Source organism: Dendrobates tinctorius, unplaced genomic scaffold, assembly GCF_039654945.1.
Source record: "Dendrobates tinctorius isolate UK_male_01 unplaced genomic scaffold, ASM3965494v1 ptg000116l, whole genome shotgun sequence".
Lineage (NCBI taxonomy): Eukaryota > Metazoa > Chordata > Amphibia > Anura > Dendrobatidae > Dendrobates > Dendrobates tinctorius.
The window spans coordinates 3,363,742-3,391,094 of record NW_027361784.1 but is presented as its reverse complement, the minus strand read 5'-3'; the positions used below and the strand labels follow the sequence as shown (position 1 = coordinate 3,391,094).

General features: G+C 44.2%; 1 protein-coding gene across 1 annotated transcript in view; it reads right to left on the bottom strand.

Moving 5' to 3' along the window:
• Positions 1–1,355: 1,355 nt before the first annotated feature.
• Positions 1,356–27,353, bottom strand: part of CTHRC1 (collagen triple helix repeat containing 1) — a 39,344-nt gene continuing 13,346 nt past the window's right edge. The window contains exons 2-4 of the mRNA XM_073590445.1: positions 7,158–7,379; positions 2,786–3,002; positions 1,356–1,817 (exon numbers count right to left, since the gene is read on the bottom strand). Coding sequence (XP_073446546.1) covers positions 1,675–1,817; positions 2,786–3,002; positions 7,158–7,379 — 582 coding nt within the window. The 3' untranslated portion in view covers positions 1,356–1,674. The remainder of the gene's footprint in view (positions 1,818–2,785; positions 3,003–7,157; positions 7,380–27,353) is intronic.

Genomic DNA, 27,353 nt, shown 5'->3' with positions numbered 1-27,353 from the left:
AGGGCAGAGTGCAGTGATAGGGCAGAGTGCAGTGACAGGGCAGAGCGCAGCTGAGGGGACAGGGCAGAGTGCAGGGACAGGGCAGAGCACAGGGACAGGGCAGAGTGCAACTGAGGGGACAGGGCAGAGCGCAGTGACAGGGTAGAGCGCAGCTGAGGGGACAGGGCAGAGCGCAGTGACAGGGCAGAGCGCAGCTGAGGGGACAGGGCAGAGTGCAGTGACAGGGCAGAGCGCAGCTGAGGGGACAGAGCAGAGTGCAGGGACAGGGCAGAGCACAGGGACAGGGCAGAGTGCAGCTGAGGGGACAGGGCAAAGCGCAGTGACAGGGTAGAGCGCAGCTGAGGGGACAGGGCAGAGCACAGGGACAGGGCAGAGCGCAGCTGAGGGGACAGGGCAGAGCGCAGTGACAGGGCAGAGTGCAGCTGAGGGTACAGGGCAGAGCGCAGGGACAGGGCAGAGTGCAGCTGAGTGGACAGGGCAGAGCGCAGGGACAGGACAGGGCAGAGCGCAGGGACAGGACAGGGCAGAGCGCAGGGACAGGACAGGGCAGAGCGCAGGGACAGGACTAGGTGACGCCATTTTATGTAGGATATGTAAATTGAAACAGGCGGGGGATTAGATATAAAAGGAGGGTGAAGCTAGGGTAAGAGGGCATGGATCCATATTGAATATTTGCCCATGGCAGCATAAATTGTGCTCAGCTTTCTCAGCTTTAGGTATTCTGAAAATGCGTATGTCTAATAAATGAGATGTGATGTGACAATAGGCGCTTATGTGGTGTACAGGAGTCTGTTATTCTGCAGCGTGTAAGTTGCAGGCACTGACAGAAAAGTTAGGCGGTGCTCACGTCTGTCCAGACCTTCCACATATCTGTACTGTTTTTGGAACAGACAAATGGGGTACCGTAAGTGATCATCAGTCATGCAAATGGAAACAGACGGGACAGAGGCACTCACCACCTCTTCTAGCATGTCTCTTGCAGCCCCAGGCCGGTGCTTATTCGATCTTCAATCTCACCGCTGTTCTACTTCCTGCTTTCAGCGTCCACGTGGTTCAGCTGAGCCTCTCATTACATATGCGCATATGTAATGAGCCGCTCATTACTTATGCGCATAGGTAATGAGCGGCCGCTGAATACAGGAAGATAGAACATCGCTGAGATTGAAGATGGAATAAGCACAGGGGGCTGCAAGAGACATGCTAGGAGAGGTGACTGTGATTCGGGCTTGTTCAGTGACATTCATGGTTGGGGGGGGGCGGGGCCCACCGAGGGATCCAACGGTACCTCGGTGGGCCAGTCCGAGCCTGAGTGTAATATCCCAATGTGTATATGATACAATGAACTTATTCCTAAGTTTTAATTTCTATTTTCTTTTATTAAATACAAAACTTCTAAGAAAGAAAAAAATCCAACCATAAATGATTACAAGATACAAGGAGATTCTAACGAATAAGAGCTGAAAACGTAAAAATTGTCCTGCAATTTCCCAGAAGGCAGCTCAGACGCGGGTTTATTAGGTGTAGGAACACAATATTAGTAAGGAGCACCATATGACGGTATTTATACAGTACGTCGAAAACCACTCCCCAATGGTCGTCTCTAGAGGTAAGAATTACTAATAATTGCATTTTCAATATTCTAACAGGGAAAATGTGTTTTTTTTTTAATGTTTTTTATTTGGGCAGTTCCTCAATAATGATCCGTGACACAGAGTTCCATCCTGTCGAGGCGTCTCCTCTGGGGTAATCTGAACAGGTGCCTACCCAGACGGCAACGTCTATCAGTCCTGCGCTGATCCCCTCACACAGTCCTTCCACTGGAAAGAAAAAGATAAAGAATTAAAAAAAAAAAGCAAAAATAAAAAAAGAGTAAAAAGAAATCCAGGTTTTTTTGGGGGGAATTTTAATCATGTAATAAGATGAGATAACACATTAGCTCATTCTGTAGCCAATGATGAGCAGGAACGCAAACAGCCTTAAAAAAAAAACCTTTTTTAATGAAATCCAATAATTGCAGAAAATAATTTTTATTCACATTGCATGCATTAAGTAAAAAAAAAAAATGACCCCAAAGGTGTCCATAGCCTTTAAAAGGAATCTGTCAGCAGATTTTTGCCAAGTAATCTGGAAGCTACATGATGTAGGGGCTGAAACACTGATTCCAGCAATGTATCACTTACTGGGCTTCTTGAGGCAGTTTTTATAGAATCACAGTTTACTCTGTTGCAGATCTAGCAGAGCTCCAAATGCTGAGCTGTGTACAGCCACATCCACAACACTGATTGACTTGTTTCTTTGTACACTGTTAGCAAGCTGCCAATCAGTAGTGGGGGGCGGGGCTACACAGATTAGCTGGACTGACTGGCACAGGACCCCTAGTCCTGTAGTAATAATCTCCTGCTGATCTAACACTGATTGTATTGAAACTATAGCACACAGCCTAATATGTGACACATCCCTGGAATCAGGCTCTCTGTCCCTACATCATGCTGCTCTCAGATTACATGGCAAAACCTGCTCACGGATTCCTTTTAAGTTATTTGGAATAAGATTCACTACCAGACATTTGCTATTGATGTGCAAATTCAATACATTAGCTCATGTGATTTGGCTAAGAATTGGTGAGGTCTTATCCAAGGGACCTACAAGATGTGCAGAACCGGCACTGTCTAGAGCACTGCTGCCCTTCTTTCATGTGCAGTGCTGCAATACCAATTACAGCCACACCTGAATGGGTGGCGCTGTATTAATGAGATCTCTTCCTCCAGGACTCATCTCTTCGTACCTGTGGATGTGCGGTGAATGTTTATTGTAGAGTTGAGCTCTGTGCTGCCTTGATCCAGATAGATAATGGCCTCGATGGGCAGGGGACCGGCACACTCCGCTCCGTTAAAGGTGAAGTACCAGCGCTGGCAGCAGGCGGTCTTACACTTAAGGCGCAATGAGCCACTGAACACGACCCTCAAGGCACTGTGAGAGCGCATCTTGGTGAACGTACATTCCTAAGACGCGGAAAACAAGAAGAAATTAAAATCAATTGGTCTCCAATGTTATAGTCCAAAAATAACAATAGCCAAAAATAATCAGATTTAAAGAGGACGTCAGATCTCCTGACATGTCCGTGACAGCAAATTAGCGGACGTCCGCGTAAAATAAAACATCTCTGGTGCTTTTCTTATTAAAACTGTGTTGTGCCTTTCTCTGTTATTCTTCTAAAAATATCTGGGTGTTACCAGCAGGGGGGGGTCCCTGTAAAGGCTGACACAGTCCAATCAATGTTGACCGAGTAGGGACACGCCTTTTTGGCAAATTGGAATTGTAACACCCAGTTGTTAATTTATTCATTAATTTCTAGGGGGCATAAAAGAAGAACGACGCAATAAAAAATGAGGCTTCAAAATTGATATTTTAGGAGAAATGCAAATATTATTTATACAACAGACGTATCAGGAGAGCCAACCAAATTCCAGTTCCTTCGTCCGACACTTGCTAATTTTACCAGTAGGGGGCAGCATGATACCCTTAGAGGACCGAGTAGCTGTAATATTTGTGCTAGAATGCCGATTACTGTAGGAACAAGAAACAGTAGAATAATGAGAATAATGAGCCTAATTACAGCGCTACCTCTCTGCAGAATTTAGAACTTTCAACTGTCATCTAAGGGCCCACTGTTGATGATTAGACGATTCAGTTCTCTAAATATTATATGAAGTGTATTAGCACTGCTTATCAGCACTCCTTCACAGGGGCCCGCCTGGAAATCTCCTGCTCTCCGGTGGGTCAGTCCGTGCCTGGCCATGATATTTATTCCCACTCCGCTCCTGATTATTCTATTTTTTAAATTTTTCTTTTTTGTTTAAATCCGCTATAGTCAGTGTCGGACTGGGCTGGCAAGGGTCCACCAGTGACATAGAATCTAAGGACCCACTGTTGATGATTAGACGATTCATTTCCCCAAATATTGAATCAAGTGTATTAGCATTGCATTGTGTCATCAGCACTCCTTCACAGGGGCCCACCTGGGAATTCTCCTGCTCTCCGGTGGGCCAGTCCAAGCCTGGCTATAGTGTACCAGATATAATATTTCTGGTACCCCAATAAAAAGACTATATATAGTACCCTAATTATGAGTTACCTGGGTTGTCCATTTACATCGTATTGGCTTAGCCGCAGAAGTTAGAACTAGTGTGACTTTGCTAATACCAATTCATGACTTAAAACAAAGATTTCAGTAGACGTCTTTCACCCAGATGCTTTCAGTCAAGATTCAGTTCATTTCCCATGCCCTATAGTCACCTTTTGCATTAAAAAAAATATATATTTTTTTACGTTAGGGTTATCTTAAAAAAAAGCACCTGTCACTATGCAGTCTCCATTTGTTCATATCAGACCCCTGATACGACATTCACAACCTGCCCCTGGCATCAGACTTTCCTCATGTGCTTGATGTGATAGCAGTGTGCATAATGCTGCTGTCTTCAATAGTTTCATGTATTAGCATGGCTTCAGTCCTGTACTAATTTCTCCTACGGCTCATGAGAGATCTCGTCTTCTTTTTACTGATGCTGAGGAGCACATGATCTCCCCTTTGTCTGCCATGACTCCTCTCCTTTTTCTGTACACAGCCTATGTGATCCAACCCCCTACACCTATGTTTTCCTTCCTAGGAATAAACTGTGTGATCAGCCCTTCCCGAAAATTTGCACCATTCTCTGCGGGGTAAATCGTTTTCCCCTTCCTTGCTTTTATATCTAACACTGTGAGAATAAACAAGGAGAGCAGAGGGAACCATCCACACCGGCACGGAGTAGTGTTTTATCAGAGCGACGTCAGAAGAAGCAGGACAGACAGCTATCAAAAGGATTTACACAGGCTATACAACAGCAAAATGGCTGGAAATTGTTAATACGGACTACTTAGAAATTGGCTAGATTTTTGCATTTAGAATATTAATGAACAATTAAAATAATCATTTCAAAGGTGGTCTGAGCCTTTACAAACCCAGTAGCCTGTTGATGGCCCCTTACTTTGGCACGAAGGACCTGGAAGCCACAAGTCCAACCAGGCCTATTTCGTTAACTAAGCCCCCCCAGGTGACAGAAACTTCGGTTGGTCATGATTTTGGATTTTTTCCGTTGGTTAAGGCTTACACAATATAGATTATTCCAAGGTACAAAAAAAAACTAAACTTAAAAAAAAAAGCGTAGCCGGCAGCCATATGATGGGCCGTCAATTATGTGACTGCCATAATGTGAAATTGAAGTTGATGATGTAGCCTTTGGCGACTATGAAATTTGCAGTCTCATTGTGACTCACGGACAATAATTACCACATGTAATGTAGGATACACAGAGGAAGGACGACAAATGACAATTATTTTATTCCTGAGTTATATTTATTAGCAGGGCTGTCCCACAGAATTACGGCATCTCAATTAGACATTGGGAGTTTGCACCAGTTTTGGTAATAAGCCGGTACCGGCCTCTAATGCTTCATCACTCTAGTGAAATGGGATACTATCAGTAAAGATTTTTTTTCCTATTCTGTGCAGTCACAGTGTAGGTGGCTACCCTTTTATGTCCTATTTCTGTGCTATTATATCACGATGCGCATTATTCCTGTACCATAACATCACTCGCTGTATAATTCAAGTGCTGCAGCATCACTGAGTAGTTTATCTCTGTACTGTAACATCGTGATGTACATTGCCCAGGTATTACTAGTACATTACTTTATATGGTATTCTTCTACTGAACATCACTGTTTGTATTTTTTTGTATTGTAAAATCACTGTATTTTTTATTCCAGAACTTTGACACCACTGTATAATTCATCTGCTGTGATATCACAGTGTGCATTGTCTTTGTACTGAAAAGGCCTCCATACATTTTCAATAAAAGTTCATTAAACCTAATGATTTTGATACGATTGGGCAACCATCTTATGTGTATGGGAGATCCCGACTGTTTAGGGACCTAAGAATCGGGCGGTTTAAATTCAATCACCTTATTGTTTTATTCTGCTAGCAGATAAACTGATGTAGGAATATTATAGAAGTGGCTTACTCCATCACTGTGTTTTTTATCCCTGTATTGTAATATCATTGGGTATATTATCCCTGTACTGTGACATCACTGTATTTATTAGCTCTGTACTCTGTCATCACTGTGTATATTATCCCTGTACTGTGACATCACTGTGTTTATTATCTCTGTACTGTGACATCACTGTGTTTATTATCTCTGTACTGTGACATCACTGGGTATATTATCCCTGTACTGTGACATCACTGTGTTTATTATCCCTGTACTGTGACATCGCTTTGTATATTATCCCTGTACTTTGACATCGCTGTGTGTATTATCCCTGTACTGTGACATCACTGTGTGTGTTATCCCTGTACTGTGACATCACTGTGTTTATTATCCCTGTACTGTGACATCACTGTGTTTATTATCCCTGTACTGTGACATCACTGTTTATTATCCCTGTACTGTGACATCATTGGGTATATTATCCCTGTACTGTGACATCACTGTGTTTATTATCCCTGCACTGTGACATCACTTTGTATATTATCCTGTACAGTGCCATCGCTGTGTGTATTATCCCTGTACTGTGACATCACTGTGTGTACTATCCCTGTACTGTGACATCACTGTGTTTATTATACCTGTACTGTGATATCACTGTGTTTATTATCCCTGTACTGTGACATCACTGTGCTTATTATCCCTGTACTGTGACATCAGTGTTTATTATCCCTGTACTGTGACATCACTCAGTATATTATCCCTGTACTATGACATATTATCCCTGTACTGTGACATCACTTTGTATATTTTCCCTGTACTGTAACATCCTGTGTGTATTATCCCTGTATTGTAACATCACTGTGTGTATTATCCCTGTAATGTGACATCACTGTTTATTATCCCTCTACTGTGACATCATGGTGTTTATTATCCCTGTACTGTGACATAACTGGGTATATTATCCCTGCACTGTGACATCACTGTGTATATTATCTCTGTACTGTGACACCATGGTGTTTATTATTCCTGTACTGTGACACCATGGTGTTTATTATCCCTGTACTGTGATGTCACTGTTTGTACTATGTGTTATATAGTGTTACGACATGAATTACCACATACCGCAATTTTCCCCAGATCAATGCCGTAATTCAGGGCACTCCAGGCACATTGCTTGAAGTTTGGAGTCCAGGCCTCTTCTATACTCTCTCTCATGCATTCTCCCTTCTCTCCTTTAGTCCCATCACGTCCTGGAATTCCTGGTGTTCCTGGGATGCCATTCACCCCTGGAGTCCCATCTCGGCCAGGAGGACCCATGCTGCCTTGCACACATAAACCATTATACTGCAAAAGAATAAAAAATGAAAGATTAGCCATACAGTATGAAATACTATTGTTGGAGAGGCTACTAGGCCACAGTTCAAGGATGTTCCTTATATCTGGTGAAAACAAAGCATCAAACACCAGACAGAAGATGTATATACGAGGGGCGCCTGAAAACTTCGAGGCCCACCCATGAAATCTTTTTGCAATGCAATATGTTATTTAGTTAGTTGAATGGTCTCATGAGCAATCTGGATTTATTTTGATTTTTTTTGTTTCCGTTACAGCATTTTAAAGTTGGGTCGCAAGGCTGAAATACGGAAATGGAGAAGTTGGCAAAGTTCACACATCGGCTGCTGCAATGGCTACAATTCCACCTTCCACCAAGGTGTTTTTTCATCTGTGGGAATAGGTGATAGTCCGAGGGGAATAGGGTGGGTGCTGAAGCAGTTGGAAACCACAGGAGTGAATTGCAACAGCCGATGTGTGAACTTTGCCAACTTCTCCATTTCCATATTTCAGCCTTGCGACCCAACTTTAAAATGCTGTAACGGAAACAAAAAAAATCAAAACAAATCCAGATTGCTCATGAGACCATTCAACTAACTAAATAACATATTGCATTGCAAAAAGATTTCATGGGTGGGCCTCGAAGTTATCAGGCGACCCTCGTATATATAAGATTATCAGTGTATCTGGACTATCTGTGCTCTAAATGGAAAGTCATATATAGTGGAACATTTAGCTACAATGAATGAATATTTCTCATTGCTCGAACAATAAAAAAATAAAATAAAATGCTAAATATTGTCACGAGTCTTAATTAAAAATCTACCGTTTTGTGCCCATAGCTCCAGGCAAAGTTATATATCTTCTAGTCTTATCATGCATTCATACTCTTTTGTATCTTTCCCCTTAGTACTTTCTAACCCTCCAGATGTAAAAGTGCCCACACAGGGACCCCCTTTATGATCCAGAATGGAGGACAGTCCTGTCAGAGCTGCCCCTGTTCTAGTAGTGATGACCTGACCATTCATGAGGACGTCCATCATTTCCCTGGTACCAGTGACAGCTTTATACAAGACCTGTCGCCAGGTCAAAAGTGGCCAGTTTTTGCTGCTATTTTATTCCTGCTGATTTCCTGAGTATTCTGAGGTTGATTTTATTTTATTTTTTACAATTCCAGAAATGTCTTTTTTCTTAAGCGCTACTTCTTTTTTTCTTTTGTTCCAAGGGGGCGTTGTTCACATTGGTCATAGCTTAATTATGCAAATCAGCCTAGAGACACGCCCCCAAAGAACCTTACCAAAGAAATAATAAGTCAAATAAGTCAAAAGGCAGATATCTCTAGAACCTTATGGCGGATTTATAAAAAAATAATTAAAAAAATGGAATACTCAGGGAGAGCAATGAGAATAAAATCTGAGCAAAAACTGGACACTTCTGACCTGGTGATAGGTCTTATTTAAGAAGTAGTCGGGGGCAGGTAGAAGGGAGATTGCAGGATCAGACTACAGAGGATCAGTTTAAGGTGTGTTTCCATGGTAATAGAATGCTGTGCATAGGAGCTGTGTGCAAAAATGGATCGCCCTTGCACCCAGGGAGACGGGGTACTCGGAGCCGGGCCCATTGGTTTCAATGGGAGATGTCACGGTAGCTGTGACCCGGTCCGTGGCCCTGGGCGTCCATTGTAAAAGGGGAATGTTGAGGATGATGATTAAAGTTTATTAATGAATGATTCGTGACACCACCTGTGGTGTTCGGCAATGAAGATGTTAAGCCGATGGTGCAGACAGATCCTCTGGGACAGATGGTGTGGTGCAGCAATGATGTTGTGGCCCTCCACAGGTAGGGTTGTAGTCCCAGGGCAGTGTAGATGAAGCGCTAGTGAGGAGAGCATAATGGTGCAGTGTTAAGCACAGAGATGTAGCACTGCTGAGTGGGTTGGTGCAGGAATAAGCGGAAGACACCAGGGCATGTAGTTCCAAAGCTTTACTCACAGTCTGTTGAGCATACAGGTGCCCGCATCCATGCAGTGTCCTCCAGGTGAGGGGCTCAGCCAACCTCCAGGCAAGATGAAGTACTCCGTTCCAACACTCCGCCAACATATGTGCCTTTTCTGAACGTCTCCCTTTTGCGCCTATAGTGAAGTACTCTCAGTACTGAGTTACACTGGAGTTCCTCCTGTCAGATGTTCTTAGAACTCTACTTGTACGGCAGACAGCTGTAGCCTGCTTCGGGGACTCCTTGCTACTAAGTCTCGGCTCACTCTCGTTGCTGTTGTGCCCCCAAGTCTTGTGTGGGAATAAAGAGGTCACTACTTCTAATCCTCCGGTGTCTGCTGCAGGACCATTAGTATCCATACAACCTCGGGGACCGGACCCCGGCCTTGCGCTGTGAACTTGGAAAGGGTTCTGCTTTAACCCTAATCCTTAGTTCTCCTCTCCTTAAGTTCCGTACTAATCCTTCTTTCTTATGGAGAGAGTCAGGCTTTCTACCAATGTTCCTTTCCTGTGCTAGCGGACCCACGTCACTGAGGTCGGCTGCAGCACTTCCTTCATCCATCCCTCTCAGGGGATCTTCACTCTTCCTCTGACTCTGTCAGACTGACTAAATCCTAAACTCTTCCCGCTCTTTTGATGCTAACTAAACTCCACCCGCCTCCCAGCACACTTCGTGTTCCAAGCAGGGAGCCACCAAAGGGTGCTTTACTACACTACTGTGTTGTGTGGGATGCAGGTGTTGGAGCGTGGTCAGGTGTCTCCACCTTACCTGAATGGTGGGGCACCACACCTCAGGAGGAGGTGCAGTACCTCTGTGGCGACTGAACCCTCAGGGGCGCCACACAACCATGTAGGAGGCATTTAATCAAAACTTTTTTTTGCAAAGTGGCCTAATTTTTTCACTTTTAGATGCATAATGGTGCACACATAAGACTTATGGACGGTTAATATACAAGTTATGGAGACAGATTTGCTCTTTGACACAGAAATGACTCTCAGCCAGAAGTTCACACGAATTTTCATACATTTCACACAATTTGCCTTCAGGATTCTTCAGTCTTAATACATTTCCAACAAAAACACGAACCCCAAACAGAGAAGTCATTATGTCCGCATCTCCCCCTGAAGTTAAGACTGATGCAAATTGTTGATTTTGTTTTAACCCTGAAAGGTTGAGGATTTCAGTCTCTGAGCTGTAAAATGTGAGTCAATTAGCTGAGAAATAATGAAAAGAGCAGTAAATCTGCCAGAAGACAGAACAAGAGCAGAAGTCTCTATCTTGGCCAAAAATCACTTCTGATCCCCTGAGCCAGGATATACGAGTCCCCCGATACAGTCCCCGGAGCCAGACATGGCATTGACTGTGTGCATTGTGCAGCCGTATAAGTATGTCTGCTATGAAAGCCTGCAGCCGTTCTCTGCATCCCTGCCAAATCCTTTTTTTTTTTTTTTGCCTACAACCAATTAGAAAATATGCGGTAATTTGAGGTGAAACTATAAATGATCTGCCAGATCACAAGCAATCTGCAAAAATGAATCTGAGCTTATGAATCGCTGGAAGTTGCTGCTGCCTAAAGTCATTCTCCTATATTTATTTTTAAATTTTATTATAGGGGTAGAACCTTATTTAAGGGCTCAGGGAGGTGAAATGAATCTCACCTCCGAGTGCCGATTTCTTTCACGATGCTTGGATAAAGTGTGAGCCAGTGATGTAACTTGGAGCTCATGGGCACCCATGCAAAATCTCCAACTGGGCCCCCCAATTATTGCAAGTCTTTAATAGTAGTGGTATTTTTATATAGGCCAAAAGGACTTTTTGGGTCCCTTAGGCTCCAGGGCCCGGGTGAGATTGCAACCCCTGCAGCCATTGTAGTTACATCTCTGATTGGAGCCGCTCGCAACTCATGATTACAGAAGAACGACTCTGGTCTGAGTGGTGACTATCAATGTTTTTATTTTTCTCCCCTCCCTGGGCTGACTACCAGAATCTGAGGTGGGGTATCCTATGGGTTGACTGCTCTAAAACTGCTCCTCTCAATATCTGTTATCACCATAGTGTCCAGGCAGGGGCATAGGCAGATGGTAAAAGTGGGCCATAGGGCCAGATGTTGATTTCTGAAGTAGGTGTATGTAATTTAATGGAGGGAGAAACTGTCAGTCAAACAGGAGGCGGCATCACTGGGTGGGGAATAGAGCTGGAGTGACTGGGGCTTCAGATTTTCAAATAGTTCTTAAGCCTAATTTGCATAGCAATTAAAACACTGATTTCACAGAAACATGTAAAGGTATTGCTGGACTGGTTTTTGAAAGCTATACATACAAGACATATTTTTCAGCACAACAATAAGGCCAAATATTAAGGCTGTGTGCACACGTTGCGGATTCTGCTGCGTTTCCGCAGCGGTTTTGGTCCTGCAGAAACGCAGCAGTTCCGCAGACATGGTACAGTACCATGTAACCCTATGGCTGTGCTCATGCTGCGGTTTTTTCCGCGCGGTTTTGTTGCGGTTTGCAAACCGCAGCATGTCAATTGTTTGAGCGGTTTCCGCAGCGGTTTCACACCTTTAACATAGTAGAGGTGTGAAACCGCAGGGCTAAACCACAGGAAAACCGCAGGTCACTTTACCTGCGGTTTTACCTGCGGATCCACGCGGAAAAACCCCGCAGGTGAATCTGCAACGTGTGCACATAGCCTTAGCGAGTGCAATTATTTCACCCATGTTAACACCCTTGCTGGGCAATGTACTGTGAAATGAGAGAAGACCTTGGATAAATTATATAGCATGTTCATGTCAAAATACTCTATGTTGGGTAGGTTAGACTGCCTCTTTAAGGATTATCCTCTCCATAGCAATGCACAGTTTCTCTGAGTGACAGCCGCACATAGGACTCCAGGTAATAAATTTTAAGACATTTTGTAGAGCAGTTCAATTAAAAGAATTAGCTGGCATGTCATCACTGGCTGAATCACGGGCCTGGAATGTGAGGGGTGGGAGAAGGAGGAGGAACAGGCTTCTCCAGCTGGGTTTTCCCAATAAAGAAGGTGAATATTTGGTGTTGAGTGAGACCCTTGCATTCTACTCATGGAACCACTTCACATTCCTTTACAGCTCACATCAGATGTCGGGAGTGAAGTGGCAGCAACTCTTCATATGAGCACAGGTGCCTAGATTTACCCAGACACCTCAATCTTTCATCTATTTTTTTTCCATTATCGGAGCAGTTACTCCGTAGGTGAGTTTTAAATGAGTGGTAAATCCTACTAAATCCCCGGATCCAGCCTTAGCCCTAGGCTGGTTCAGATGAACATAAGCAAAGTTCATGCTTTTTTCATCAAAATTGTAATTCGTATGCCTGTTTTTTTACATGTCCTTTTTTTTACATCTGTATGGCATCTGTTTTTTTTTTTAAACGTGAGCAGTTTAGTAAATAATAAAGGTTAAAATACAGTTTATAATCTTAAAGGGGTTATACAAGACTACAGTACTTATTTTTACCATGGGCCTAAGAACTAACAGGCAGGTAGTTACAGACACCAATCTCCATCGGCACAAAGCAGTCACAGACTGCTCCTGGTGGTGATTCAAAGGCTACCGCTGTTGTCACATTGACAGAGCAGCGGCTTCTCTTCTGCTTTGCTCTGTTGACGGGGCGTGACTGCCGACGTCTTGCTAATTGACAGCTGGCTCCCCGCTGCCTTACTGCTACATTCCAAGTGCACTAACAGCTCAATGTTATATTGAGTGGTCATGGAACCAGTGGAATGGCCATTTATTCAAAGTGTCCCAGGAGCTGTATTTTAACACGCCAAGCCGCATGTTGCTCATACTACTGTGAAACGAGCTACCATGGCCTGCAGCATCTCTGGATTTGTCTCCCATTGTGCACATCTGGGACATTATTGGTCGCAATTGCAAAAGAGCTGCTAGCAGTGGCTCTTGATGATTTGCCCAAGTGCATTCAGCGTGGCAGAACATTCCTCAGACAACCACTAATAACCTCACTGATAACAGCAAAGGCTGTAAGTGTGGGGATTTCTGCATGTGAAGCTCATACTCAATACTGAAAAAATTAATATGTGAAAATTTTGTTTTAATTTTTCATCACTTGCACGTCATTAACATGTTTACCCATCCTGTGATTTCCAAAATTCCACAACTTTTCCTTTTTGGTTTTGCAAATTTCATTGTTGATGAGTGTATAAATGTATAGTATGGCACAAAACGTTTAGACAGGTGTGGAAAAAATACTTCAATTTCAATGGGGAGGATTACTGTATATACTCGTGTATAAGCCGACCCCCTTAATTTTGCCACAAAATTTGACTGTATGTATGTATCTATCCACACATGTTAATGTATGTGCCCGTTACACTGTTTCTTTCACTGTACATTCATGTCGTGAGGCTGTGAAGTTAGCTATTTAATATATTTTAAAAGCTGTGATAATTTTTTTTCCAACAATTTTTGGTGCATTTCAATTTATTTTTGGCGCATGATTGAAATTTTGCCAAGTACAATTCTTACGTTACCTTACTTACTGTTGTGGCCAAAAGTATTGACACCCCTGCAATTCTGTCAGATAATACTCAGTTTCTTCCTGAAAATGATTGCAATCACAAATTCTTTGGTATTATTATCTTCATTTAATTTGTCTTAATGAAAAACACAAAAGAGAATGAAGCAAAAAGCAAAACATTGATCATTTCACACAAAACTCCAAAAATGGGCCAGACAAAAGTATTGGCACCCCCAGCCTAATACTTGGTTGCACAACCTTTAGCCAAAATAACTGCGACCAACCGCTTACGGTAACCATCAATGAGTTTCTTACAATGCTCTGCTGGAATTTTAGACCATTCTTCTTTGGCAAACTGCTCCAGGTCCCTGATATTTGAAGGGTGCCTTCTCCAAACTGCCATTTTTAGATCTCTCCACAGGTGTTCTATGGGATTCAGGTCTGGGCTCATTGCTGGCCACCTTAGAAGTCTCCAGTGCTTTCTCTCAAACCATTTTCTAGTGCTTTTTGAAGTGTGTTTTGGGTCATTGTCCTGCTGGAAGACCCATGACCTCTGAGGGAGACCCAGCTTTTTCACACTGGGCCCTACATTATGCTGCAAAATTTGTTGGTAGTCTTCAGACTTCATAATGCCATGCACACGGTCAAGCAATCCAGTGCCAGGGGCAGCAAAGCAACCCCAAAACATCAGGGAACCTCCGCCATGTTTGACTGTAGGGACCATGTTCTTTTCTTTGAATGCCTCTTTTTTTCTCCTGTAAACTCTATGTTGATGCCTTTGCCCAAAAAGCTCTACTTTTGTCTTATCTGACCAGAGAACATTCTTCCAAAACATTTTAGGATTTTTCAGGTAAGTTTTGGCAAACTCCAGCCTGGCTTTTTATGTCTCGGGGTAAGAAGTGGGGTCTTCCTGGGTCTCCTACCATACAGTCCCTTTTCATTCAGATGCCGACGGATAGTATGGGTTGACACTGTTGTACCCTCGGACTGCAGGGCAGCTTGAACTTGTTTGGATGTTAGTCGAGGTTCTTTATCCAACATCCGCACAATCTAGCATTGAAATCTATTGTCAATTTTTCTTTTCCGTCCACATCTAGGGAGGTTAGCCACAGTGCCATGGGCTTTAAACTTCTTGATGACACTGCGCACGGTAGACACAGGAACATTCAGGTCTTTGGAGATGGACTTGTAGCCTTGAGATTGCTCATGCTTCCTCACAATTTGGTTTATCAAGTCCTCAGACAGTTCTTTGGTCTTCTTTCTTTTCTCCATGCTCAATGTGGTACACACAAGGACAGAGGACAGAGGTTGAGTCAACTTTAATCCATGTCAACTGGCTGCAAGTGTGATTTAGTTATTGCCAACACCTGTTAGGTGCCACAGGTAAGTTACAGGTGCTGTTAATTACACAAATTAGAGAAGCATCACATGATTTTTCGAACAGTGCCAATACTTTTGTCCACCCTCTTTTTTATGTTTGGTGTGGAATTATATCCAATTTGGCTTTAGGACAATTCTTTTTGTGTTTTTTCATTTAAGACAAATTAAATGAAGATAATAATAACAAAGAATTTGTGTTTGCAATAATTTTCAGGAAGAAACTGAGTATTATCTGACAGAACTGCAGGGGTGTCAATACTTTTGGCCACAACTGTATGTCTAAAAGTATGACTGTGAGTCTAAGTTTTAGAAAGCGCAAACGTAGATACTTTTCATGAACATGCCGCCATGTGTTAACAGTAACACGATAGCCGCCGCTGTCTTCACTGTAGAAAATTTTAGCAAGAGAACAATTTATGGATATTCCCAGCGTTGTGACAGTAGTTGGTATAAATAGCATTAGATACTGTAGGATGTTACTTTGGCATCTGCTCTATATTCACTGAGCCAAAATGTTATTATACAATGGCAAGAAAATTATTTTTTTTGTGGGCTGAATATACAATGACGAAAATGATTATAGGTTCTCCGGAATAGGCATTTACTGCCTGTCAGGGTTACACTATTGACAGCAGCATCTAAGTGGTTAAACAGCAAGCAACTTGTTTTCATGCCCCATTTTCAGATCCCCCAACGCCTTCATAGTAGAGATAGCAGCCACAGTTAGCTCCTTATTGTACTTGCGCCTCTACCTGACTGACTTTTTTATAAACTTGTAATTTTTGGCTTCAAAAAGACCTATCATGGTCGAAACGTTGCTTGATTCATCTGCCTCATTTGTAACTACTGCCATACGCTTTTTAAGAAAGAATAAAAGTTTTGTTTTTTTTTAGAACAATGAGAATTTGTTTTTGGTGCCTCGGAATCTTTTGGACTTTGCTCCTCTACCTTCCTCATACATGACCATGCTGCTCCTCCTCCTCTGCTGTTACCACAGCATGTATTAGCCATCAAGGACTATGTGAGACCCACAGTAGCTAAAAGCACTGGTATTTCTGCAGAACAGTCTGTTGGTCCAACATGGAGTTCAACTGGTCACTTCTTGGGGTCAACTGGGAGATCACAATGTACAACTTAATCGTCAGTGTTCTAAATAAATGGGCTCCATTTTGACCTAACATCTGGATGGGTGCTAGAGTTGCAGTTTCATCCCTTGAGTTGGCCCTGGAGTTTAGGGGGCTCAAGGGGTCCCTTTGGACCCTATGACAAGACCACTAATTTTAAACATTTAAGAATTAAAGGCCCTTTTGAACATTTTTCGTCAGGACCTAAGAGCTTCTACTTACGCCATTGCCACCAAGAGTCACCTTGTTGAGGGACAGTTTCTGATTTTGATCCAAATCCCTCTTTGCGCCCTACTTAGAAGTCTTCTTTTTTAACCTACTGACATAAAGTTAGAACAGAAATTGTCTGCTAACAACTCATCAATAATTGTGAGGTATGATATGCATTAAAGGGCTATTCTACAGTTAGGTCCATATATATTTGGACAGAGACAACTTTTTTCTAATTTTGGTTTTAGACATTACCACAATGAATTTTAAGCAAAACAATTCAGATGCAGTTGAAGTTCAGACTTTCAGCTTTCATTTGAGGGTATCTACATTAAAATTGGATGAAGGGTTTAGGAGTTTCAGCTCCTTAACATGTGCCACCCTGTTTTTAAAGGGACCAAAAGTAATTGGACAATTGACTCCAAGGCCATTTCATGGATAGGTGTGGGCAATCCCTTCGTTATGCCATTCTCAATTAAGCAGATAAAAGACCTGGAGTTGATTTGAGTTGTGGTGCTTACATTTGGAAGGTTTTGCTGTGAAGGAAACATGCGGCCAAAGGAACTCTCCATGCAGGTGAAACAAGCTATCCTTAAGCTGCAAAAACAGTCCTTTGTATATTATAATGCACCCCATAGTCCATTCAGTATATTGCACCCATAATCCTCTCTATAGTGTGATGCACCCCATAGTCTTCTGTATAGTATAATGCACACCCTAGTCCATACAGAATGATGCACCCCATAGTCCTCTGTATAGTATAATGCACCCCATAGTCCTCCATATGGTATCCTGCCACAATGTTGTAAAAAAAATTACTCATTTCTACTTCTCATATGGATAGTAGAGTAGATATAAAAAATAATTTAATTAAAGCAGGCATAACCTGCACCAATATCCATAGGAAAACGTATATCTAGAAAAGTTCAACTAGAGACACATTCTATAGTGCAAGCTATAAGTATAGGCAATCACAAGTGTGAAGAGAACTCTGAACACAGGCAAATATATTAAATAATGTCCAAGGTCACTTACATGATTGAAGAGGTAAGTCTCAATGGTGTCCCCGCAGCCCCAACGCACGTTTTGCTTCTTCGTCAGGAGGCATGTTTATTTGTATTAATAAAGATTGAATTTAACTTGAGATAATTGTGCTATATATTACTTAATGCTCAGCTTGGTCATAACAGTTTGGATATGAAACCCGACCACCACTGAACAAGACACAGAAGGTGAAACATCAAGACTGGGCCAAAAAATATCGGAAGACAGAGTTTTCAAAGATTTTATGGACTGATGACTCTTGACGGATGTGTCTGTGGCTGGATCAGTAACGGGCACAGACCTTCACTTGATTTCAAATGCCAGCAAGGTGGAGGTGGGGTACTGCTATGGGCTAGTATTATTAAAAATGAATTAGTTGAACCTTTTTGACAGTGGTGTATCTAGGGGGGGTCAGCCGGGGCATGTGCCCCGGGCGCAGCCGGCAGTGGGGTGCAGTCGGGCTGTATGCGGCGGTCTGCAGTGTCTCCCCTGGCGGTTGCATTCTGCCGCCCCCTGGACTGTGAGTCGGCCGTTCTCTGTGTCGGCTGTCAAGGTGACAGCCGACACAGAGGAGCTGCAGTGCACCGGATCCCAGAACGGAGTTGATTTTTGGAGGTGATGATGTTACCGAAAGGGGCGGGGCCTCCTTCAGTCCAGTGAAGCTCCGATAGCAGAAAGCAGATGTTTTTGCTGCTGAGGCTGCTGGAGAAGCAGGAAATGAGGGACTGCATCATGGAGCTGTGTGTGGAGAAGACCAAGGGGCTGCACCATGGAGCCGTGACTGAGGGGCTGCACCATGGACCCTTGTACAAATGGGAATGAGAGCCCAAGACTCAGTGTGAGTGCTTTGAGGATGGATTTTGGAAAGGGGTTGATGTTACTTGAGTGGGGCTGCATAGGGAAGATTATGATGAGGTGCTGTGTGGGGAATAGGGGGGATGATGAGGTGCTGTGTAGGGAATGGGGGATGATGAGGGGGCTGTAGGGAATGGGAGGATGATGAGGGTCTGTTTGGGGAATTGGGGGTGATGAGGGAATGTGTGGGGAATTGGGGGATGATGAGGGGCTGTATTCTGTCCCCGGGGCCTGTGGCTGCAAATATGGCTCTGTGAGATGCTGAATCTCTTCACCTTACTTATAATTGGCGACGGTCACAGATAGCTCAACTCAGCTGCCGGCACACATGTTATGAAGAATCCAGAAGAGACTTTGATTTCTTTAAGAATTCTTGTTGAATGCATACAAACAGCAGCAGGTAAAAAAGACTTTCTTCAGACAGGCTGAAAGCACATGTGCTTCTAATGAAGCCAAGATGGAGAATGAGACACAGGGGGAAGAAGGAAGTGACATCACACCCAGAAGAGGGAGACAGAGAGACAGAAGGGACAAACTTGATGGAGAGGGAGGATTTCAGCTATGCAAAACACAGGAACACATAGCAAGAGTAAACAATATGAGAGACTGCACTAAAGCATGTAAAATGCACAGGCCAGTCTGTAAAATGTCTCATTCATGGGACATAACACTCCCGGTCTGAAACCTATAGATTTCATAATTTTTTTGATGTCCTCTGGAGATGTCACTGGAGACCTGAAAAACAAAAGGAAAACAAGCATGCAAGAAAATAACAACAACAGTTGTAGTCCAGTTGGCATGGTTCAATCTTCAGTTGGAGGCATGAAGTTCTCAACAGCGGAATAGACCGAGTCCAACCATCTTCAGATTGGGGAAGCCTCAATGTGCAAACACTTCCACCAACCCAATAATCCGCTGGAGAAAGTTCAAATGTTAAAATGTTCCAACACAGCTGGAGGAGTATATGGCGGTAGGCTCCCCGCCGTGAGCTATGTCCATAAACAAGACTTTCATGTGATGTCCTCCTTTGGTAAAAGTAGCACAAGCTCAGTGACTGGAAGGAAGAAAATACGAGTTGAACCGCCTTTCGTAACCTTGACTTCTACCTTACGGATCTTCCCGTCATTGCTTGGTGTAACCTTGGTAATAAGACCCGATGGCCAGTCATTGCGATTAGCTTCTTTATCTTTAAGGAGGACGAGGTCTCCCTCTTGGAGATTAGGCTTTGCAGTCTGCCATTTGTGACGGCTTTGAAGCAAGTACAAGTATTTGGTTTTCCAGTGGGCCAAAAGACATTGGACAAGTGTTGTACCTGTTTCCACTGACGTTTGTATATGTCCCCGTCCACAAACTTCCCTGGAGGAATTGCGGCAGCTCCAACCTTCTGAGTAAGAAGTGTAGCAGGAGTAAGGATCTTTGGTGTATCAGGGTCTGATGTTACTGGTACCACTATACTGTCTGTGTAGACGGTAAATGAATCAATAGCAATGTCCATTTCGTCCTTTATAGCTTCAGCTAACTCCACTGCCAGAACGGAGGCACAAAGTTCGAATCTTGGAACAAAGTGAGCAGGTTTCGGGGTTAGTTTTGCCTTACCGAGGATGAATCCAAAATGCACCTTGTTATCGTCTTCCAAGGCCTTCAGGTAAGCTACGGCAGCTGTAGCCTCTGTAGAAGCGTCGGGGAAAATGTGGACTTCTCTTCTGATGGTGGCTGAAAGGGTGCCTGGGGAATAACAACGTGGGACTTGGAAATGCTCTAAGACCTTCAGAGACTTCTTCCACGCCTCCCACCTTTGTTGTTTCTGGGACGGTAGCGGAGTGTCCCAATCCGTACTCTCGGCGGTCAACTGTCTCAACAGTATCTTGCCTTGAATGGTGATTGGTGCGATAAAACCCGAGAGGATCATAGATGCTGTTCACAACAGATAGGACTTGTTTAGTGAAAGGTTTATCGCAAGCTGACACCTGGAAAGTTAGCGGGGGTGCGAATTCCGCGTGACCTCTATCGAAGATATTCTGCATGAAGTCGACAAAATGTTTCTCCATCTCCGGCTTTCTCTTTAAGGTGCGTTTTAGGGATGAAAACCTTGCCTTGACTTGTTGCAGATTATTAGGTAGCCTTGTTCTTGGAGAACGAAAAGGTAAAGGTGCTACCCAGCTATTTGAATCGTCTTGGGCGAATTCCTTTTCCATAATCTTTATAAATTCTTTGTCCTCCCTTGCAGGTGCTAGCTGATTGTCTTCTCTTGTAGAGATGAACACTGTTGACCCGAGGTCATGATTACGGGACAGGAATATGTTCGTGTCATCAGAGGTTTCTTTCTTCCACTTGTTGTCGCTGATCATCTCTTTCACCCAGTAATGATGTGGGCATGGTTGAAAGTAAGTGCTGCGACCATTCGGTTGGACGTCAGTCTTAAATGAGGAAATCCTCGTGGGTCTCTTCATCTTTTCTATACAGACATTGCCTATGATAACCCAGCCTAGGTCAAGGCGTTGAGCAAATGGAGCGCCGTGTGGCCCGTTGATTTGCTGACGTACCTTGTGAAGTCGCAGAATGTCTCTGCAGAGCAGGATCAGGATGTTTGTGCTATTGTCGAGAGCTGGAATCTTGCCTGCCAAAGTCTTTACATGAGGGTGATGGAGTACTGCCTCTGGAGTTGGAATTTCCTCTCTGTTGGACAGTATCTGGTTGCATTCGACCAGAGTGGGTAAGGGTATCTCCACATTGTTCTCAAGAGAAGACACCATGAGTCCATTGGCTCTTCTCCCAGAGACCTCCATAACACCGCTGCAGGTACCTAGGGTGTAGGGGTGAGTGTTTCCCTTTAGGTCAAACATGTCAAATAGTTCTGACCTTGCAAGTGATCGGTTGCTCTGATCGTCCAGGATAACATACACCCTTGCGGTTTTCTCTGGTCGACCCTTGGGATACACATTCACTAGGCATATCTTCGCACACGACTTGTCCCAGAGGCCTTCTCCACAGACTTCTGTGCATGAAGAAGATATAGAGCTAGAACTCACTGTTTGAACATCATCCTCCCTGCCTTGCCTTGTTGTGGGGGAAGGAGTAAGCTGTGCAATGTTAGATTGGGATGGATGGAGCGCTTGCACATGCTCCTCACTGTCACACTCCAAACACTTAATAGATGTTTTGCAGTCCTTAGCGAAGTGTTCAGTAGAAGCGCAGCACCTGTAACGTATCCCAAAGTTCTTCAGAAGCTCCTTGCTTTCCTAGAGTGGTTTCTTTCTGAAGCTGATGCACTTCTTTAAGGGGTGAGGTTTCTTGTGAATGGGACACATACGATTAGGATTCTCAACCTTCTCACCTTTGTTACTCTTATCTTGTGATACTGTAGGTGTGGGAAGAACATCAGTCTTCTTGACGGACATTGGAGCTCGGCGGTTCCTGTAGTTAAGACGTGGACTGCCGTGATTAGGAGATGAAACAGGGTCGATGTGTTCTCCATAGGAAAAACTTGGCTCGGTCTTACACTCTGCAATATTTTCGATGAACTCGCAGAAGTAGGAAAATGGAGGGAAGGAGACTTGGTTTTCCCTTTTGTATTTTGATCCAAGCATGGCCCACTTATTTTGGATATTGGGCGGCAGCTTGGAAACTATTGGGTATACCCCATGAGCAGTGTCCAGGTAGCTGAGGCCAGACAGGGATGGGTCTGCTTTGGCCAGCTGAAGCTCTAACAGGAGGTCGCTGAGCTCTTGGAACCTTGTACTGTCCTTATTAGATACCTTTGGAAACTCCTCTAGTCGCTTGAACAGGGCCTTTTCTATGGCCTCAGGACTGCCATGGCTTCTTTCTAGCCTCTTCCATGCAGCGGTGAGACCCGCAATGGGATTACTGGTGTGGACGGATTTAAGTCTCTTGACCCGATCCGTGGATTGTGGCCCAAGCCACCTGATTAGCAGGTCTAGCTCTTCAGCGGCGGTGATTCTGAGGTCACTGATTGTGGTTTTAAAGGTACACTTCCAACCCCTGTAGTTCTCAGGTTTATCGTCAAACTTTGTAAGACCGGTCTTAGTTAGATCACGCCGAATCATGTACCTTGCAATGCCGGTCATATCAGCATTCTCCAATTTTGGAAGGACTGTCGCTGGCTGGATAGCATTGTTCCTACAGTCTGTGCTTTGACCTGGGAATGCAGGTACATATGGGGCAGCGTAGGCGTTCAGTCCATTAACTGGCTTAATGAGCTTAGTTTCTGCCACACATGGGACTGGAATTGTGTGACTGACCGGAGTGTGGTGACTTGCCTGCATATTGGCCTGCACGTATGTTTCTGTGTATAAGATTTGTTGAGGAGCGGGTTACCGGTACATTGTACTGACCTCGGGTGCAGGATACGGTAAACACTCTGTGTCCTGTTGTCTCAGGGGAGCATCTATGCGGTCAGGAAGGATTGTAGGAGCAGGGGTAACGCTGTATTGGCTTCGTACATAGTCTCTAGTACGCTTAAGAGGGTCTTCAGTATCAAAATCACTTAAACTGATGCTGTCTCTTTGGGTCCCACTGATGGCTTGTTCCAGGACCTTTAACCTTGCCATGGCTATGGCGTTTTCGCGTTCCTTCTCTAGGGCCTCTATTTTGCGCACTGCTTCGGCTGCCTCTATTTTCATCTCAGTTTCCTTTTGAGCGAAAGCAGCTTGTATTTTAGTGGCCTCGGGTTCTGCACGTGCTTTTACGAGCTGTTCGCTGAGGGTTGAAGATTTTGAGGAGCGTGACTTAGATGGTTGCTTTGACTGTCTGGCTGAGCCAGAAATACAAGATGACATCTCGGCTATTAGCGCGATTCTTGCCTCTGTCTTGGCTTTTATGTCGCGCACCATGTTTTCGCTCTCAGAGTTAAGTTGCTGGAAAGCTTGTAGCTCTTTGCAGCTAACTAATAGATTAAGTCTCTTTAACACTGAGATATACTGGTCTGCTATTTTTGCATAACCTTGATAATGTGAACACAGTTGTGCAAGGGTTCCCACTGGTGATCGTTGGAGAGAAGCAGGCTGAGACAGGCTGTCTATGTGAATCAGCAGTTTTTGCCATAGCTCTGCTGTAGCATGGAGAAGATCATGTTTACTGGATTCTAGATTCTCCCTTATTTTCCATGTTGGCTTTGTGGGACGTCTAGCCTTCTCACTAAATGGATGATCTAGTTCTATCCACTCTTCCTCTAACAATGGGTCTGGCAGAGACCGTGTAGTCATTCCTTCAGCCATCCTGATTCACACGGAGAAGGGGAGCTGTATAGTCTCTTATATGCTGAGAGCGGGTGCTCAGCAGGAAGTTCTGTAGCTTTATAGAAGCTGTGGGCTTTACAGATGAATCTGGTAAGTCTTTTTTACTATTCTGTCCCCAGGGCCTGTGGCTGCAAATATGGCTCTGTGAGATGCTGAATCTCTTCACCTTACTTACAATTGGCGACGGTCACAGATAGCTCAACTCAGCTGCCGGCACATATGTTATGAAGAATCCAGAAGAGACTTTGATTTCTTTAAGAATTCTTGTTGAATGCATACAAACAGCAGCAGGTAAAAAAGACTTTCTTCAGACAGGCTGAAAGCACATGTGCCTCTAATGAAGCCAAGATGGAGAATGAGACACAGGAGGAAGAAGAAGGAAGTGACATCACACCCAGAAGAGGGAGACAGAGAGACAGAAAGGACAAACTTGATGGAGAGGGAGGATTTCAGCTATGCAAAGCACAGGAACACATAGCAACAGTAAACAATATGAGAGACTGCAATACAGCATGTAAGATGCACAGGCCAGTCTGTAAAATGTCTCATTCATGGGACATAACAGGCTGTGTGGGGAATTGGGTGATGAGGAGCTGTGTAGAGAAGAGGTGATGAGGAGCATGATGAGGCGCGTGTGGGGAGTGGGGGATGATGAGTGGCTGTGTGGGGAATTGGGGGGTGATGAGGGGCTGTGTGGGGAATTGGGTGATGAGGGGCTGTGTAGAGAAGGGGTGATGGGGGGATGATGAGGGGCTGTGTGGAGGAGTGATGTGGGGGTGATGATGGACTGTGTTGGGAATGGGGGGATGATGACAGACTGTGTGGGGAATGGGGGGATTTACTGTATGTGGGGAGATTTGAAATGGGGATGGGGGTGTTTAATGTGTGTGGGGAGATTTGAGGACACAAAATGAGGAGCAAAGGGGGAGATGCAGGGCATGTATGAGGAAACAGTACAGGAGAATGGGGGGCATGTATCAAAAAACAGTATGGGGGATGGGTGCAGACACAGAGGGGTATGTATGTGTGAGCAGGCAGTATAGAAAGTAGGGGATAAATATACGAGGAGAAAGTATGGTGAACAGGGTGTGTGTGAGAGGGGACAGTATAAGGAGGGAGGGGAAGAGTGTGAGGAGACAGAATAGGGGGAGAAAAGTGAGTGGGCACAGAATACAGAGTAGTGGTGGTGTAGCATGGGGGGACAGTGTAAGGGCACAGCCAGGAGGGGACAGTATACCAAGGAGGGGAGTGTAATGACAGAGTACAGTATAGAGTGTGGGCACTATAGGGGGGACACAATTTGAAAGGACAGTGTGTAGAGGGGGCTAGTATGGAAAGGAGAGGTCAGTGTAAATAGCATGTACCAAAAGAGGGACAGTGTGGGAGACATATTTTGTGCAGACAATATAGTGAGGGGCAATTTTTTATTCAGGAGTATTATAATGACACTTCTATCTTTAAGGACATCGTGTGGAGATTTGCTGCAGAAGACCGGAGAAGATGGAAGTCTGCAGAGATGAGATGTGGATGAGAAAACTCATCATGGGGTCTGGACAAGATGAAGAAAAGAAGGAGAACGACTCCAGAGACGACGTCATCTATAAGGTACCTGGATGTAAATATTATTTGTGATACTGACTAATTCTCATGTTTTTATTTGTTAGGAACAATAAAGGGGTTGTCCAGGTTTGTGCTGAGTCTGCAGACATTCTATGTGACTGCAGACTTCTGAATTCTCACAGTGCTCACTGAACGCTGTCAGGATTCTCTCATGCCGGTAATTTACATATGTGGTCACATGCCGACTAGACATGAGTGGCCTCACTCAATGAAAATGAACGGAGCAAGGCCGGGCACGTCTAGTCGGAATGTGGCCAGAAGTATACAAATCACATACTTGTGCTGACATGATTGTACATCGGCAAGGGAGAATCCTAAAAGTGTGCAGTGCATTCGTTGTGAGAATTCAGAAGCTGCAATGTCAGGATTCAGCTCTGCAGGTTCCTGTAGTCATCACATGGACACTTCACTCATATGCAATTTTCATACTTATGGTCCTGTGACAACGAGCTTCTCTTCCTGCGTCTCTCAGTTTTTCACTGAACATTGAGAGCATTAGGGAGAGCAGCTCGACTAAGTGTAAATTGCAAGTGTGCTGGGGGGGGCGCCAAACTGAATTCTTGCCCCGGGTGCCAGAAAGTCTAGATACACCTCTGCTTTTTGTGCTGAAGATGGACTCAAAATTGCCTTTGCAACTACTGCCAGTTTCTAAAAAACGAGTTCTTCAAGCAGTGGTGCTGGAAAAAGTCTGCATCTTTCAAGAAAACCATGATTTTTATGCAGGACAATGCTCCGTCTCAGCATCGAAGTCTTCACTACTCGGCTGCCAGTAAGGGCCTTAAAGATGAAAGAATAATGACATGGTCCCTTTCTCATCGGACCTGAACACTATTGACAACATGTAGGCCCTTCTCAAATAGGAGATGAAAAAACTGACAGACTCCATGGAGGGACCTTATGATACTTATTGAAAATACAGGCGGCTGTATTGGTCACTGATTTTTTATTGGAAATGTCAGAAATGTATTTTTGCACATTTTGAGTTATTTGGCTATTATTCTCACTTTAACGTGTTTAACTTGAATGGAGTGTCAGGACATGCATGCTCCCCATTTCTGTATACAAGTTTACAGCACTGATGAAGACAGGCGAGCAAAGCCCATCATGGCCTACAAGTGTCTCTAGGGTATATGAGGTAGCGCTGTCATTTAATTAGGGGATTCTCGCTTGCAGCGAACAAAAACCAGTTCCGGCATGGATTTTCCATCAAATCATACAGTCCTTGCGATTTATTCACGCATCATAAACCACTGCAGCAACAGAAAGTTCACTTAATAGCATTACCAGCATAGCGTCCATTATAATGCTTCACTCTTATTATCAATGTCCAGTACGCAGGCTCACTTAGCCTCACAATTATCTCACCCACGTCAGGGCTCCTCATGCGGCTGCAGTATTCCGCACACGTTCGCTCCCTCCAGGGAACTCTCAGGTACACATCGCCATTGCTCCCAGCCACTTCACACGTGCTGTCTGGGAGGAAGCTCCATCTCTGCAGGACCTTCCACACTGGACCGACCAGGTCCCAGCATTCACCCCATGTGACCTACCCTGGCCACATTATATGGTCTATAGCCACGCCCACCAGGTCACGTGACTATGACCTCATCACAGGTCCTTCACACACTCACCTAGCCTTTTACTACAGGCGTTTTCAGACACACCCCTGGGTGGGTTTGTAGGTAACTGGCCCGCCCAACTCCCAAGTTACTTAGAGACTTCTCCCTTATATCTTGAAATAACACCTCAGCAATACCATTGCTGATCAATACGCATAACTAAGTCTCTATCTCAAAGCCACCCCCTTTGAGATACACTACCATCCTTCAGGATTCTGCCACTCATCCTCTCCCTTGGAACCTCCACACAGCGCCCCTAGTGGACATAGTGGTTACTACACCACATACCTCGCCCCTCTGTTCAAACTTGTGGGGTTGAACACACAACATTACATCAGGCTCTCGAGACTGGACACTCATCACACCT